The 15,339-nt window shown below is 40.1% G+C and overlaps 1 protein-coding gene across 1 annotated transcript in view; it reads left to right on the top strand.

Annotated features, from left to right (window-relative positions):
* GSK3B (glycogen synthase kinase 3 beta) overlaps nucleotides 1-15,339 on the top strand; it is a 157,212-nt gene that overhangs the window by 23,442 nt on the left and 118,431 nt on the right. The window contains exons 2-3 of the mRNA XM_029960636.1: nucleotides 4,121-4,158; nucleotides 4,841-4,904. Of these exons, the coding sequence (XP_029816496.1) occupies nucleotides 4,121-4,158; nucleotides 4,841-4,904 (102 nt within the window). The remainder of the gene's footprint in view (nucleotides 1-4,120; nucleotides 4,159-4,840; nucleotides 4,905-15,339) is intronic.

Below are 15,339 nucleotides of genomic sequence, written 5' to 3'. Positions count from 1 at the left end.
ATTCATTTTGGCAGGGAGTTAACACTAATCAAGTAGTAAGACATCAGTACAGTTTGTGGTGTTTCCAAGCATAGGTAGCTTTTATTTGGATCATGACTCTCTAAACTTTTCTTTATTTCAAATTCTGTTTAATTTCAATGAAAGTGCATGCAAGTGTCAGCTTATATTCTATTTATTTTTAATGTACTGTTAAGGCATGCCAATTTGGGGGTTTTGGAGTATTTTTTCTTCTTCCTGTTGACTCCCCTGCAGTGGTTCTTCTGCACTGAACATTTTAGCCGAACTCTTGGTTGTTGGTTTTGTTGTGGTTGTTTTTTTTTTTCTTTCTCCAAGTGACATTTCTTAAATGGATAAGCACAGCTTTAAAGGAAACCTTAAAGTGAATTTTCTTTTCATTGCTGTTACGTTCCCTTTGGTAACATGGAGTGTGTTGTCCTTGGGCAGTTGAGCTTAGTGCCTTAACCAGTCTGGTGAGTGTTGCTTGTTGCTGGAACAGAGACCTGCCTCTGATCCTACAGGATGCTACCAGATATGTAGTATTGGGAAGACCTACCAGAAGTACACTGAGCTCTTGCTGTAAATGTGTCTGTTCCATGAAAATAACATGCTTTTTCGTTCCTATCAAGGAGACCAGAGTGGGGGTGCACTTTGTTTGTGGCAGATAAAAAGAAATTATCATACATAAAAATGAAGCGCCAGTTCAAGGTGCTCTTTGAGGGCGTTTCTGCTGTCTTGGTTATTGTGAAGCTTTAACACAGCAGGCAGTGAAATTAATTGTATTTACAGAGTAATCACTTGGTCATTTGGAGTAGCTTGACCACTGCAGGGTTTAGAAGTTTGCTCAACTCTTGGCACAACCTGTAAAGCCTGGCAGGTCATGTCTTCTGGTTATGAGGTGTCAGCCTCTTCCAGTGCTGTCACATACAGTTTATAACCGGATGTAAACAGGCTTGAACTTACAAACTCTGACTTAAAGGCTTCTTGTTTGTTGTGGGTTTTAAGTTTTTTTGTGTGTGAAAACCAAAATACTTAGCCTTTTTGATGTAGAACCATCTAGTTTAGTTCACCAAACCTGCAGGTGTAATCTGAGGTGCTGAGACATGTGAGTTGCTGCATATATCTGAGAGTGATGTTCCACCTTGTAGGGAGGCCATAAAATAACCACAGTTACAATGAAGATGTAAAATGAATTGTGTGTGGCCAAGTGTGGCTCTCCTTGGTTTCCTCTAACTGCTAACACATTTCCTGGTGGTGGGTCCAGAAAGAGGAATTAAGATAATTTTGCCTGTGTCTTTCTTGAAAATGTGACTTCAACTTAAATGATCATCTACATGCTATTTATTTTGGCCTAGTTTTGTAAGTGTGCTTTGCCCTTTAGTTGCTGACAAACTGGGCTCTCAATCTGATTTTTATGTAAAAAATTGAAGCCAGAGAAGTATAAACTCTAATATTATTGGTTGATATTTGAAAATGTGACATTTCAATAAACATTTTATTTTTTTAATAATTTGCAGTAATTATCCAAGATAAAGCTTTATCTTGGTTGGGAATAATACAGAACACGTGGACTGTATGTCCCTCTACCTCCAAATCTTGGCCTTCATGCTTCTCTGTGTGTTCATGCTCATTTGTTTTGCCTCCATGCTTCCCCCAGTACACACCCAAGTTACAGTTTTTGGTTTTGGCTGTGATCCAGGGCTCAGAATTTATTGTTTTGCAGAAAAACAAAATACATGTTTCTACTCAGAATTTCTTGAAACGTAATCTGGCTGCAATCCATTGTTCTGAATACGAGGCTAAACCCATACTTAAATAAAAATGCCTGCTTTCAAAATTTCCCGTTTTCCTCTCTTCCCAAAGGAAGTACAGTTAGATTGCTATCAGAAGCATTCTTATTTGAGGCAAACTATTACTGGGAAAAACAGTAATTCTGAAAATCAATAATTACCTGTAGGATCCTCCAGAAATAGATTTTTGTTTGAAATGCTAATGTAATGCTAATGTCTGAAGTGATGGCCATAATTACTGCTCTGAGAGTGTGAAGGGTTTCATGTCTTTCAGTGAAACTTACAAAGAATGCAAATATATTTGAACTTTATAAACAATAGTTGGGGTCTCTGGCTGATGGGGAATATTAGGCTTTTTGAGTGATCTCAAAGGGTTCTCTTGCTTTCATATTTATGATGTATATCCACTTAGAATTTCTCAGAAAATGCAATGTGCTTAGGGAAAGCCACTGCTAATTTGTTGATGCAACACTAGATTATTTACACAGTAGAGTGGTTGATTCCTTGTTTTAATGGTAAGAAATTGGCTATATACTGTACAACAACAAATGTTGTTTCCGTAATATATTTAGCTCATCCTTAGGAAGTGTTATTCCAGTAATAAACATGGTGAGTTTCTGTTGGAATATTGAAATAATGGTGCACTGAATTTTCTGCTGTGGAAAGAGTTGTGAAGTATGTGTTTATTGCTTTTTAAAAGTTGTTTCTTGCGTTGTGGTAGTAGCTCTTAGATGTCACTCTTGGAGTTGTCAGAGTATGAAACAGTTTTCTTTGAGTCTGTATCACAGCCTGCATACCAAATCTAGTGGTTGATAACGTCCTGACTTCCATTTAAGTTTCTGCTTTGTTGGTTCTGTCCCGTAATTTACTTCCGTGTATGTGGAAGTCTGAAGTCCAGAGAAGGTAAATTGCATAATTTTCCTCCAAAGAGTTGTCCCATAGCATGATGAGTCTTTAATGCAAAACTTTTCATCTCTAGGGCTCCTGTGCAGTAGCTGCAAGCCTTTGGATGGCACTTGAGTCAAATGTGTTGCTCACTGCCATGAAGCTGATGGGAATATGCTCTCTTTTGGCAGAAGTTAGTGTTACTTCAGTGTGGTAGTACATATTTTGAAGCTGAATGAGTCTATGAAGTTGGAAGCTATGTAGACACCAAACACCTTATTCCTAAGTAGTGGAAAGTACTCGAAGAGGCTCTGGTCTCCTGATTTATTTTTTTTTTTCCATATAGATGTGCTTTAGTTCAGCAGTGACAATGTTATTTCACTCAAGCCCTGCTACAGGTGGGGAAAAGTGGTTGTGCTTGGAGATGTTTAGTCTAAACTTGGTTGTTCCTGGCTTTGGGTCACTAGATGGATTGATCTGTGGTTGGCAGGGCACCATATGCTGGAGAGGTTCCAACTCCAGTAAATCTCTGCATGGTTAAAAATGTTTTGCCTTATGGTAATGATGAGAACCATTATCCTGGTTTGCCTGAGTTTGTGGTAAAATCAGCTTGTGATGCTGTGATAGCTTTTACATATTCTAGCTTGATTGCATGTTACAGATGGGGAACGTTGAAGTTTTCCACTTCCCTGCCTCGGAGCGTGTGCATTTCTGATGGGCAAAAGACATGAAGGGTTTCTGAGATGCTGTGTTGTGCTGCATCCTCCTTTTGTTCCGTGTGGTGTACGTTTTTGTACTGGTTTCATAGAAGTGGTATAACAAATATGTGGGGGATATATGATGTGTCTTATCCTAGCCCTAAGCTATACCAAAGTTGTTAGAATGATAATTTTTAGAATTAAAAAGATTAGGTGATGTTCTCTTTTTTACTGCTTTAATTGACTTAAAACTGCAACATGTTGGGTAAAACAGCATCTTTATTTAAAAGCAGGTGTTGGTCCCTCATTTCGTTTGTAATTTTTTTCCCTCCATCTGTTCACATGTGCATCTATAAAACAGAAGATGTAATTTTACCACCTTTTGGGATGTTGAGTTTCCAGGTCCCTTGTTATTACAGTTTGCGTTCTGCAGCGAGCAACTCTGTACATTGTCTTTAGTTGATGGGGAAAACCATGTTGGTGGAGAAACCTACATCTGTCCTTTTTCTCAGACACTTAATGATATGGTGTGCCATGTATAGCAGGTTCTTCTGATATAAGTCTTAGGTATGATATAGGTGGATGACTGAATCAACAAAGACTTTGATTTGAAAAAGCAATGAGAAGTTCTTTAGCAATGTGTTTATGAAATGAGTAGTTGTTCTGATATGTTTAGACAATGTTATACTCAACTATTAAGTTCTGTCTTTTAACTGTGATTATGAAATCAGCCTTTTTCTTGTTGTGGAGATAAAGCAGTTGCACTGACCTTGGTTGATCAGGTCAAGGTATGTTAAAGGTGAGTTGTGCTTACCGAATTTGAAGTAAGAATACCTGTGTGTAATGTATCTCACTTTAATCTTACCTGATTTACTCTTTCCTCAGCCCTGTGTAGATAAGACCTTAGGATGTTTTTTGTATTATGTTCTACTAGTTCAGGTGGCTGATTATGTTGTTCATACAGACCAGGGAGCAAAGGGGGCAGACTGTCATACTGCCTAATGTGCTTTACAAGCTGAAGAATCCAGAGTTGAAAGCATTCTGAGTAAATTATGCAACCTATACAGAGGTCTTCAAGTCATCAAGTTGGACAAAATGAGTGTGGTAAATCAAGCTATTAGGCCTAATGAGATAAGATGATGGTGTTCAGTGCATGTTTTTACTAGAAGTTGAAGACCAGCAAAGAGCTTAACGTATTACCAGATGTCCTATTAACCTAATTTCCCATAAACATTGACATATTTTTTTCCTTGTTTCCCTCCCCCACTTTTTTCTTCTTTCTGTCCTCAAATTACCACTAGAGGTGGGGAAGGGGCAGTTTGACAATAATGAACTGACATTCAGCTGTAACTAAGTAGAGCTGTAGCTGCCTTGAATTGACCCTAAAACTGGTGACGTATGCATGTGTGAGTGAGCTCATAGGCACCACCACGCACTTCTAAGAATGTGGCACTGTGGAGTCATTCATAGTTCACAGTCCCCTCTGTTGAATTTCACATCCTCCTACAAAATGTTTACAGGCAGGAGCAGCAGGGTAAGCAGACAGAAATAGAAAACCAAATTGTCAGTTCCGTAGATTTTGAACACTTTGAAACATGTTGGCTTAGCTTTTGTGTGCTTAAAGCAGCAGTCTGTTCTGAATGTAAAGGTTAGGAAATTACTTGTTCTGCTTGCTGTCCTCTTGATTAAGAGAAATTGACTTTTTTTTTTTTGAGATTTTTTGCTAAAGATTCCCATGTCTCATTTAGAGCTATTTCCTACCTAGTGATGTTCAGCTAGATCATGTGTGAATGCTGATTTCCCAGGCTGTGTGTAGGTTGGTCCCTGCCTGTCTCTGAAGTACTTTTCCCAGAAAAGCTTGAGCACTGCTGGTTTAGTGGCTTCTCTGTTGAAGTCTGTTAGATGGCAGTAGCATTAAGAAAATGGAAGTAGCCAGTCCTCAGCAGTTTGGAATTCTCCACAGGGTGTAGAATTGAGGTAGATTGGTCATATATCTCATTAATGTAGATGGACTTGCTTTAAGCTGTTACCATGTTCTTGCAGATAAAATTTTATAAAGCAAAGATTGCTATACCACAGTAGAGTTTATGGCTTGGAAATAAGTTTTCATGTTAGAGTTACATTTTGGGCCTTATTTACAGCCTCAGCTATTTTTGTAATGTTTTTATCTATCGCTACTTTTATTGTGGCCTGTCATGCATAGATGTAGGCAGTAATTGGTGGCAGAGATGTCCACTGGTATAACAAAAGCACACGTGTGTTGTAGTTATAATTCAGTTTGCAAACTGAATATCTACTTTATACACGAGGTATAAACACAGAGTACTGTACTCCAAAAGATGTGGCTCTTGCTATTGCAAGTTTCTTAAGGGTGTGTTGTAAAGATTTTACAGAAGGTTGGGTAGGACAGAAAAAAGCAGGGTTGATTTTAAAGCAGGGTAGGTAAAGAAATAGGGAAAAATGTAGGTGGAAACAGAGCCCTGAAATGCTTTAAAGCAGGGATTCAGAAGTTTGTGTGGCACAGACTTCTCAGCAGTGGTATTGGGTTTGTGTGGCAAGGTTTTGGTAGCTGGGGGGCCGCAGGAGTGGCTTCTCTGAGAACCTGCCAGAAGTTTCCCCCATGTCCAATAGAGCCAATGCCAGCCAGCTCCAAGATGGACCAGCTGCTGGCCAAGGCCCAGCCCATCAGTTATGGTGGTAGAAGCTCTGTGATGACATAGTGAAGAAGGGGGAAAATACCTGTGCAATTGCAGTGGTGGAGTGAAGTGAGAATATGTGAGAGAGTCAGCCCTGCAGACACCAAGGTCAGTGAAGAAGGAGGGAGAGGAGGTGCTCCAAGTGCTGGAGAAGAGATTCCCCAGCAGCCTGTGGTGCAGATGATGGTGAGGCAGGTTGTCCCCATGCAGCCTGTGGAGGTTCGTGGTGGAGCAGAGATCCACCTGCAGCCCATAGAGGACCCCCTCACTAAAGCAGTTGGATGCCCAAAAGAAGGCTGTGACCCCATGGGAAGCCTGTGTTGGAGCAGGCTCCTGGCAGGACCTGTCGAGAGAGGAGCCTACGCTGGAGCAGGTTTGCTGGCAGGACTTGTGACCCTATGGGGGACCCATAGTGGAGAAGTTTGTGAAGAACAGTAGCCTTTGGGAAGGACTGGCATTGAAGAAATTTGTGGAGGACTGTCTCCAGTGGGAGGGACACTGGAGCAGGGGAAGAGTGTGAGGAATCCTCCCCGTGAAGAAGAAGGAGCAGCAGAGAAAACGTGATGAACCAACGGCAACCTCCATTGCCTGTCTCTTTGCACTGCTGGGGGGGAAAGAAGGTAGAGAAAATTGGGAGTAAAGTTAAGCCCAGAAAGAAGGGGAGGCAGGGAGAAGATGTTTTTGAGATTTGGTTTTTCACCAAGTTGAGTTTGTTTTGCCCATGAGGATAATTGGGGAGTGATCTTGACCCATAAGCTTTTGGTTATATTTTTTTCTCCTCCTTGTCCAACTGAAGAAGGGGAGCAATAGGGCAGCTTTAGTGGGCACGTGGCATCCAGCTGGAGTCAACTCACCACAGCACTGGAACTAGTGATTTGCACACTTATTTATTTATATGCTGTGACTTGGTGACCTTGGTTTCATCCTTGCACAGTTAGAGAAGGCATGGATCTTGCCTTGTCTGGAGCAGAGCATGTTTTTGCCTAGTATGTGTGTGCTGATCAGTTGGATTCCTGCTGCCAACCAGTGTAAAAGAGTTAGGGCAGTATTCCTGGTTTGCTGGTTTGACGGGAGGATCCAAAATGTCCCTGAGATTTCTGTCCTTTGAGACTAGGCTGATAATGGCCCAGGAGGTCCAGGTCTTGTGGTGGGGAGGAAAAACAGATGGGCAATCTAGTGACCACATAAGCTTAATTAGCTCAGGGAACCAGTTTAAAAGCAGTGGTAACCAAGATACTGAATCTACAGAGGAAACAGAGTAGAATACAAACCAGAGAGAAGTAGAGATGAACTTGCCTTATAATTTGTCCCTTCAGGCAAAAGTTTAATTTTTTACCAAACATATCAATTTGCAAGTAATAGTTTAATCCCTGTCATTACACTGAGTGCCTTGCAAGCATTGCCTAATGAATCTATCATGGAACATTACCTCCTAAAGAAACTGTCAGCCAGAAAGACCTGCCCGCTCTGTGAGGCTTTCAGTTCAATCCCCAGGTCTATCCCAGTTTTTAGTCTGTTCTCCCAGTCTTGCGTTAAGTCAAAGGACAATTTTTCATTAATAGTGGAGAGATGAGTTGTCTTGTCATAGTTCTCCTGTATTGCTGTGCCTGGTGTGGAATAAATTCTAAACAAGTGATTGGTTGCAGAGCTTCTACAAGCTTTGATTCTGTCAGTCCTTGCAAGAAACAAAATAAAGAGAACAGGGTGAAGAGCATCAGCAGTATCTTACAAATGAAGGAAATGTGGAAGTTGGGAGATCTGGGTTGAGTTGCCACCTCCTGCTGCTCCTGAGACCCTGGGCAGGCCATGTGTGCCTGGCTGCTATCCTGCTAGCTCTGAGTTTTTAAACAGTGCTTATGATGTTGAAAGCTCTGGTCAGATTGTGCCAGTATAAAGATACTTTATATCACATGCAATTTCTTATTTCATGTGGAAATAGCTATTCCAATGTAAAAATGCCTTTATAACCTCATGACTGTATCCACGGCAGGGTTTTTACTGTTCTGTCAATACTGCTGTCTGATGTAGCCAAATAGTGGTTTGTCCAGTGCTGCAGCTCAAAAGACTGATTAATGGCCTTTTCCTATCTTGTCAGATGTTCTGAGCACAGTTACAGTTTATGAAGCTCTTGTGTATTACAGTAATGGGGACCCAAGGGTATGGACACGTGAACAACCATTGCAGTGCTTGTTTAACTGAGTAAAACTGCATTCCAATAACTGTGTTCATTCAGAGTCTGTAGAGGGAAAATAAACTGCAGTGGAACTATCTCAGGGTGACAGTGCAGATGGAAAGCTGTAGCACGCTGTTCTGTTGTAAGTTCAGTCACATATTTCCACATGGTGGTGGGTTTGTGTATCCATTTTCTGAGGGAGTCACAAACCACCTGAGATTGCTCCTTTGTAAGATTTTTGGGAAGCATAGCGTAGATTACAAGTGTTTTATACATAGGACCCATTTTTAGAGGTAGTGTGTGGGGGAGTAAGAAATCCCTTGTGTCTAGTCAGGAGGACACTCCCAGGATATAATCCTTTCTGGGGCTGTCTTCCAATTCCTCCCTTAAGCTCAGAGGTATCGGTTGCAACATGCATTGCAGCGTGTATGGGACTTCTCTACACCCAAGGGGATGCCGCCAAGGGATGCTTAGAATTTATACAAATCTACTTTTTCTAAAGTTCATCGTGTAGCTGGCAAATAGTTCATAAATAACGTGTGGTAACAAATTTTTTGGTCTTGGTCTTTTTAGTTAAGTACTGAGGCACTGTAACCCAGGATGCATTGTTCCATACAAATTCGAAGTAATTTAGGTAGGAAGAGGTAGGGCAGCTTCATCTCAGTACTTCTGGAAGATACTGACTAAACATCCTCTTCCTCCCCCTGCTCCTGGATCCCTGCTGAGTACAGTTACTTCATATTCTGTGTCTGTGGTCTCCTCCCCTCCTTTCTCCCACATTTGTTAGTTTTAATCTGTTTATGGAAGAGAAGAAATCTTTTGAGTGTACTTCTGAGAAGTCTGGGTGATTTCCTTCCAAGCCAAAGGTCCTGCCTACTCAGATTTACCGATACAAAGCATCTGAACTCAAAGCCTGACTGCTCAGTCCCTTTCATCTGTTCCATGTTTTCAGTCTTGCCAGACATGGTAGTTGTATTTTTTTTTGAGATGGGAGGGTGCTTTTTGGGATTTTCTTTGCTGTGAACTAATGCATGCAAAATAAAGCACTCCCCAAAAGATGAGATTATAGAAATTTTTTGTCTTCCTGTTTTCATAAGACCAACTTCCTTGTCTAAATAACCATCTTACCAGTTCACTGAAAGTAATTTCAGTAATGTACTTTAAAACTTTAATAAGGGATGTGGCATTTCATTTTTCTACTTTTCCTTTTGTAAGCATACTCTCATTTTCATTTTTGGCACATTTGCTTTCTTTGTTTTCCTTCATTGTTCTCTGCCTGCCTTCTGCAAAACATGTTCCTCTTTCTCTCTCAGGGTGAATAACATTTGCCTTTATTTATCACTCTTCAGGTATCTGCTTCTGGGGCTACTCAGCTTTCCCATATTGACTCGTCATCTTGCACATCAGCTTCTGTTGTTAGTAATGAAGTTTCCTTTCTTGTTTCTATTTGTAAAGCGTGAGATGCCATTCTTTCAGTGCAGTCTGTCGTGTGATACATTGACTGTAACTCTTGTTTTTGTCACCACTTGTTTACCACTGAAAGTAAAGATTATGAGAAGTGGTGTGTATCCTGACTGGAGGATGAGTCATACTCACACATAACATAAACACAGTTTTTCATCACTTGAACTAATGAATTTTGCTTATAATATCTAACAAAATACTTGATGTGAAACTTCTGATGAAGTCAGTTTTGATGAACCAGATGCCACTGGAATCACTGAATTATTATAATGAAATAAGTTACAACAACAAAATAATTAGCTACTTCTCTCTGTCAGCACCTTGCTCAGGAGACAAGAGATAGCCAGCAGGTTATTCTTCTAACCCTTTCTTTTTTTCTGAGAAGTGTTGACCAAAGAAGTGGATGTCCTCAAGAGGGCATTGGAATTAGAAGTCTCTATTGCTGTAATGTTTTTTCTATTCATGGGCTGCATAGCTCCAATGTATTTTAGACCTAGAAATTACTTCTCTAGCAGAAGTACTCGGATCTGTTTATCCCTAAAAGTCTTCTAAATTAATGATGTTCTGTAACAGATATTGAACTACCTTCCCCATTTCCTGTTCAATGACTTTTCATGAACAACAGATAGTAGCAGTAACTTGTACATGAGGTCAGAAATTGCCCTTACATGTCTTTGAACCCTTTGAAGTAAATTACATATATTTATATAATTGTATGTTTATATTTGTATCCCTGTATAGTGTCTTTTAAATGTATTTGGCAAGGGCTAGGTTTTTGCTTGGAAGTCCTAGGTTGTACTCTGTTTTGATGCTTCTCTTGAATATAATTTTTTAACATAACTTTGGAATGCATTTAGTTGTTAATTCAGCAGAATTTTCTCATGCTATCAAAAGGGGCTTCTACTACTGACCATATTTCTCCTACTTCCTATGTGGTCTCACTGGAGCTTACATGACCATACAGTGAGCTGGTTGAACTTGCTTATTCATCAGAAAGTTAACTCTGTGAGAGCAGTTTTCTGCCAGGGTAGCCAGTTGAATTGGCTTATTTTTGTAGTTATGATGACAAGGGATGGGGCAGACTGTATGGCTGCAGGGAGAGGGGGGCAGAAAGGAGTGTCCCTTTTGATGACAGCAAAGGAGTAAGTATTAGGTCACCTTAGCAGCCTTGTCTAACCACACCCGTAACAACATAGTTAAAGACTAAAGGCACTTGCATGTTTGTCCTGGAGGGCTGGCAGACATCCTTCCTTGAGTAGCAGTTTCCTTCCTTAGATGGAAACCTGCAGTATGATTTTCAGACACAGGTCTGTGTGCAGATGACTTGCCTCATAAGGTGGAGAGAGTAGGTTGAAACTTTCTGTGCTTAGAATTGAGGTTTGTCGTGACATTGGCTGGAAGACACTACTGTAACAGTTCTTCATTTTTGCATTCATATTGATAGTTGAAAAAACCTGAGACAGCAAAGACTGGGTTTTTTTGCAAATCAGAGTCTGTAGTTACATAGACTGTATAAGCAAGGCTTCAGCTTCATTCAGTTAATAACATTTTAATTTTTTTTTTCTAGATGTTCTTACCATCCCTCTCTCCTCCACCAATAGACAAATGAGGGTGAGGTGCTTGCCTTGGGTACTGATGAAGCCCTTGGATTACAAATTGTGTCAACTATGAGGAAAGGAGGTGGATGGAAGATGAGTGTACTTGCTAAAGAAATCCTGTCAGTACCTAGAGATCTGTTGGCATCACCATTGCCTTTTAAGATAATGGAATAGGTAAACAGGCTTCAGACAAGCCCTGGTATGTGGTGAGCTGTACTTGGCAGCTGGGTACTTGTACCTGGAGTTTTCTTGGAAGAGCAGCTATTCTGGTATACCAATTGACTTGTTGATTGTAGAAACTTCTGGTCAGGTTTTATATTTAGGGATTGTCTTGAATACAGACATGATGTCTAATCAGATACTGCTGTCTGTATATCACCTAAGAAAAATCCATGGTTCGTATTTTGTGTATACTGGTCATATTTTGTGACTAGTTTAAAGGTGAAATTAACAGCATTTTAAAGTCTGATAGATTTTTGGCGCAGCAATATTAAGTTAATTTTTATAACAGTGAAAATAATTCTTGGGAATGAGTTTTATGAAGGAAGTGGTTTTGATGTTTAAAGGCATTTCAGATTTTCATCTTTTTCCTTTGCAATGTGGACATCAAGCCTAATGGGGAGACTAGTTGTAAGTTAGCATTTAGAGTAATTGTATGCACATGAGGCATTCACCTCACCTGCTGAAACTTGCACTTAAAGGGAAGAATTGGAAAGCCTGTCTTTAAGCTCTTATTCTTCAGCCTGTGCCAGTAGTGTTGAAGCATTTCTTGTAACTACACTCAGCTTGGAAAAACCAGTTGAAAAAAGCTGATTTCCGAAATTAAACAAGCAGTTCCAAAAATTATGCACAATCAGTTCTGCTGTTTGCCATCATCATCGAAGTAAACAGCTTCTCTCTTCCAATTTGGCATTTGGAGATGTGAGAATCCAATTAGAAGTGCGAAGCTGTCTTAGTTTAGACGCACAGAGGGAAGTTCAGTGTTTTCTGTCAGCAGTAGCATTTGTTCTGTGCCTGTAGCAAGAGAGTGGGGAGTTTGTCAGTGCAGGGTAATACTGTTTCTTAGCAGTTTCTTGATGCTGTCCTGCACAGATCTTCTAGCATGAAATCAGGTGATTTGACTGACGTCTCTATACTGCTTGGGCACAGGGCTGAGCTCTCCCCTCACACTGTTTTTACTTACACCCAGACAGTTTACATTCTCACTTGATATTCTCGGGTGTGTAAAATACAGGCTTGTATATTTTATATAATGTTGAATGCTCAGATAAGTGGAAAGCAGATCTGCAACTGTGATACGACAGCATGGTGTATGAGCCTGTCTTTTTCTAAAAACTTGCCTGTATTATAAAGACATTTTTAGCAGCCATGTGAATTACAGGACAAAATGAAGACTGAGTAGAGAGGTACGTTAGGTAAATAGTTTTAGCATTCAGTGTTTGGGGGAGGATAATGTGTTTTGCTCTACAAGAATTAGAAACGGGTTGGCTTCAGTCTGCTTCTTATGTAGAGAATACAGTTTACTCAGTGCTTTCTAGTCTATCCTTTAAAAAAGCGTATGTGCTGAAGGCAATCAAAATGACATTCAAAAGCTGCTATAATTGCTTCCATAAACTTGGATTAGGAGCTTTTAAGTTCCCAATGGGTTCTGGAAACTTTACAAGCACTTGCTTAACCTCTGAAAGAAGAATATGTTGCAAAAAAGAGGTGTTCTGTTGAGCAGTAAACACGTGCAAATACCGAAGTGATGCAGTGGGTGATGTACCTGGAGATACCAGCAATTGGATGTACCACCAGTCGGAGAGGGCACCAGTCTCACCGGTCTGAATGGGTTGTTGGCTACCAAGTAGTTTGCCTTCAGGGGTTGGGAACACCTTTTAAAATGTAGCCAGAGGCTAAAATTGACTTGGATTTTAATGTAATGACAATCTAATAATTAGCTTTGTGAAAGCAGTTTTGAACTTGCTAGCTGGTGACCTTCTGTCTGGTCGTGGCATCAGACTGGTTACTGCAGGTGTGGTCTGCTATCTCTGGCTTTTTGTGTTTCAGGAGTGCCAGACCAGGTGGGGGGCAACTGTGTGTGACCCCTTCCTTTTTCCTTTGTAGTGTTCTGCAACTTGGGAACTGATTTATCACACTCCAGCCTTAATGTGGGACAAGTTTGAATTCGGGGAGAACTTAAAGCCTAAAATAAATAATTGGTGTCCCTGCACCACAGGATATTTGTGATTGTTTGAGGAATTTGCAGTAAAGCAGGGTAGGTGTTCTGAAACTCTTCTGGGAAGAGGATCATGCTGTTTGCACACCTGTGTGCAGAAGTAAGGGAGTATGAGTTGTGATGGGTTCTTTCCCAGCTGCTGGATAAACATTACTTAGACCAGCATTTGGTTGTGCATACATCTGGACAGTGGTGACTTGTACACAAATTCAGATTTGCCTTTAATCACAGGGAGACTTTGTAGCTCCAAAGGAGGCTGAAGTAATGCCAATGACCACCACTCACCTCTTGAGACAGACTGGAGTATATTGTCAGGTGTGGGGAAAGATGCTCTTCCCATTTGAGACAGTTGAAGGGAGCAAACCAGAGGTTGCTACTGTAATTCTGTGTCACAGATAGGAAAGAAGGAGGGCAGGAGAAGAACTGAAAGAAGCCAAATAGATCTGAAGAGCAATTGGAGTAAACCGAGAAAGAATATGGAAATATGAAGTAGGGAAGAGATAATGAAACTGAGTAAAATAATGTTATAGCAGGTGGAAGTAAATGGTCTTGAACATTATGCAAGTATGTTTGAAAAATTAATTTCAGTTTGAATTCAGTAAGTCTACCAGATTTATGAAGCAAACGTGGTGCATTTTTATAGGAATTTGAACTTGTATTTGCCCTCTGAGTAAACCTAAATGTGCTGAGCTTTAGTTGGCTGTGTTTTGCATTAAAACAAACAGAAACTGCCTGCTGTACCTAATTTTGTAACTGCCAACTGGTCACAAACAGTGCTGCCCAGAATTACAACACCCCCCCCAGCTTGAGGTGGGAGAAGGAAATTTTTGTCTTTGGGGTTATACCTCTTTGTATTCCTCAGGGTTCTTGCTTAATCCTAAGATGAGATGTGGGTTGCTTTTAAGGAGAGCTGAGTTTATTGTATGATCAAGTGACTCCAGACTCTTAAAAAAAGAATGCTACCCATTCAAGAGTAGTAGTAATAAACATATGGCTTGCAGCCTTTTTAATTTTGAGAGATTTTATCACTTTTTTTTCTTTAGCTCTGTTAGTTAATTGACAGAATCTCAGTTTTTGTATTAATTCCTGGACTTCTTTGCTGTTCTGTGTTGTCTTTGCCCATTAAAACGATAAATAATTCTTGGTGTTTTCCTTTTTTATTTTTGTTGCTTTGATTTCTGTTTGGAGAAGCCCCCAAATTGCCAGGTACAGTATTTCTCAAAACAATATTGTATACTTAACTAAAAAGGGGATTCTGTATATAGACTGCCATACAACTAAAACTGCCATGGAAAGCCTTCCTTTCTAGTTCCTCCAAATGAATATGTGATGATAAAAATAGTGCAGAAGTAGATCATGCTGATTTCTGTTCACTGGAAGAAAACTATTGGTGCCTTGTGTCATAGAACAAACCACTGTTTTTCTGGACTTGATTTAAGTGTTGGAGTTAATCACAAAAATTATCCTGTTAAACTGTTAAAGGGTATGTGGTCACGTGTAAGGAACACAAGACAAAATAAAATAAGAGCTGAGGTCATGCAAGCAGATGTATGTGGCCTCTGGTAAAGGGTTCAGTAACTTCAGTATTGTGATATCATAAACGTTATCTTTGGGAAACTGCTTACATTTTAGGAACAAAAATGTGCAGTGGGTGTAGCAAAGCATTAACAAGTCAGCATTTAGTGTTAGTATATGAAAAATTCTGTGCTAATGTAATCCTGAATTATATACTTAAGATGACTAGGGTATACTACAAAAGCCATAATCTCAACACAGCCAAGTCAGGTATGTCAATGCACTTTCTGAGCCCTTTCTAATAA

Source organism: Manacus vitellinus, unplaced genomic scaffold (assembly GCF_001715985.3).
Source record: "Manacus vitellinus isolate BGI_N305 unplaced genomic scaffold, ASM171598v3 scaffold_28_pilon, whole genome shotgun sequence".
Taxonomy (NCBI): domain Eukaryota; kingdom Metazoa; phylum Chordata; class Aves; order Passeriformes; family Pipridae; genus Manacus; species Manacus vitellinus.
This window is presented reverse-complemented; position numbering and strand designations above follow the sequence as displayed.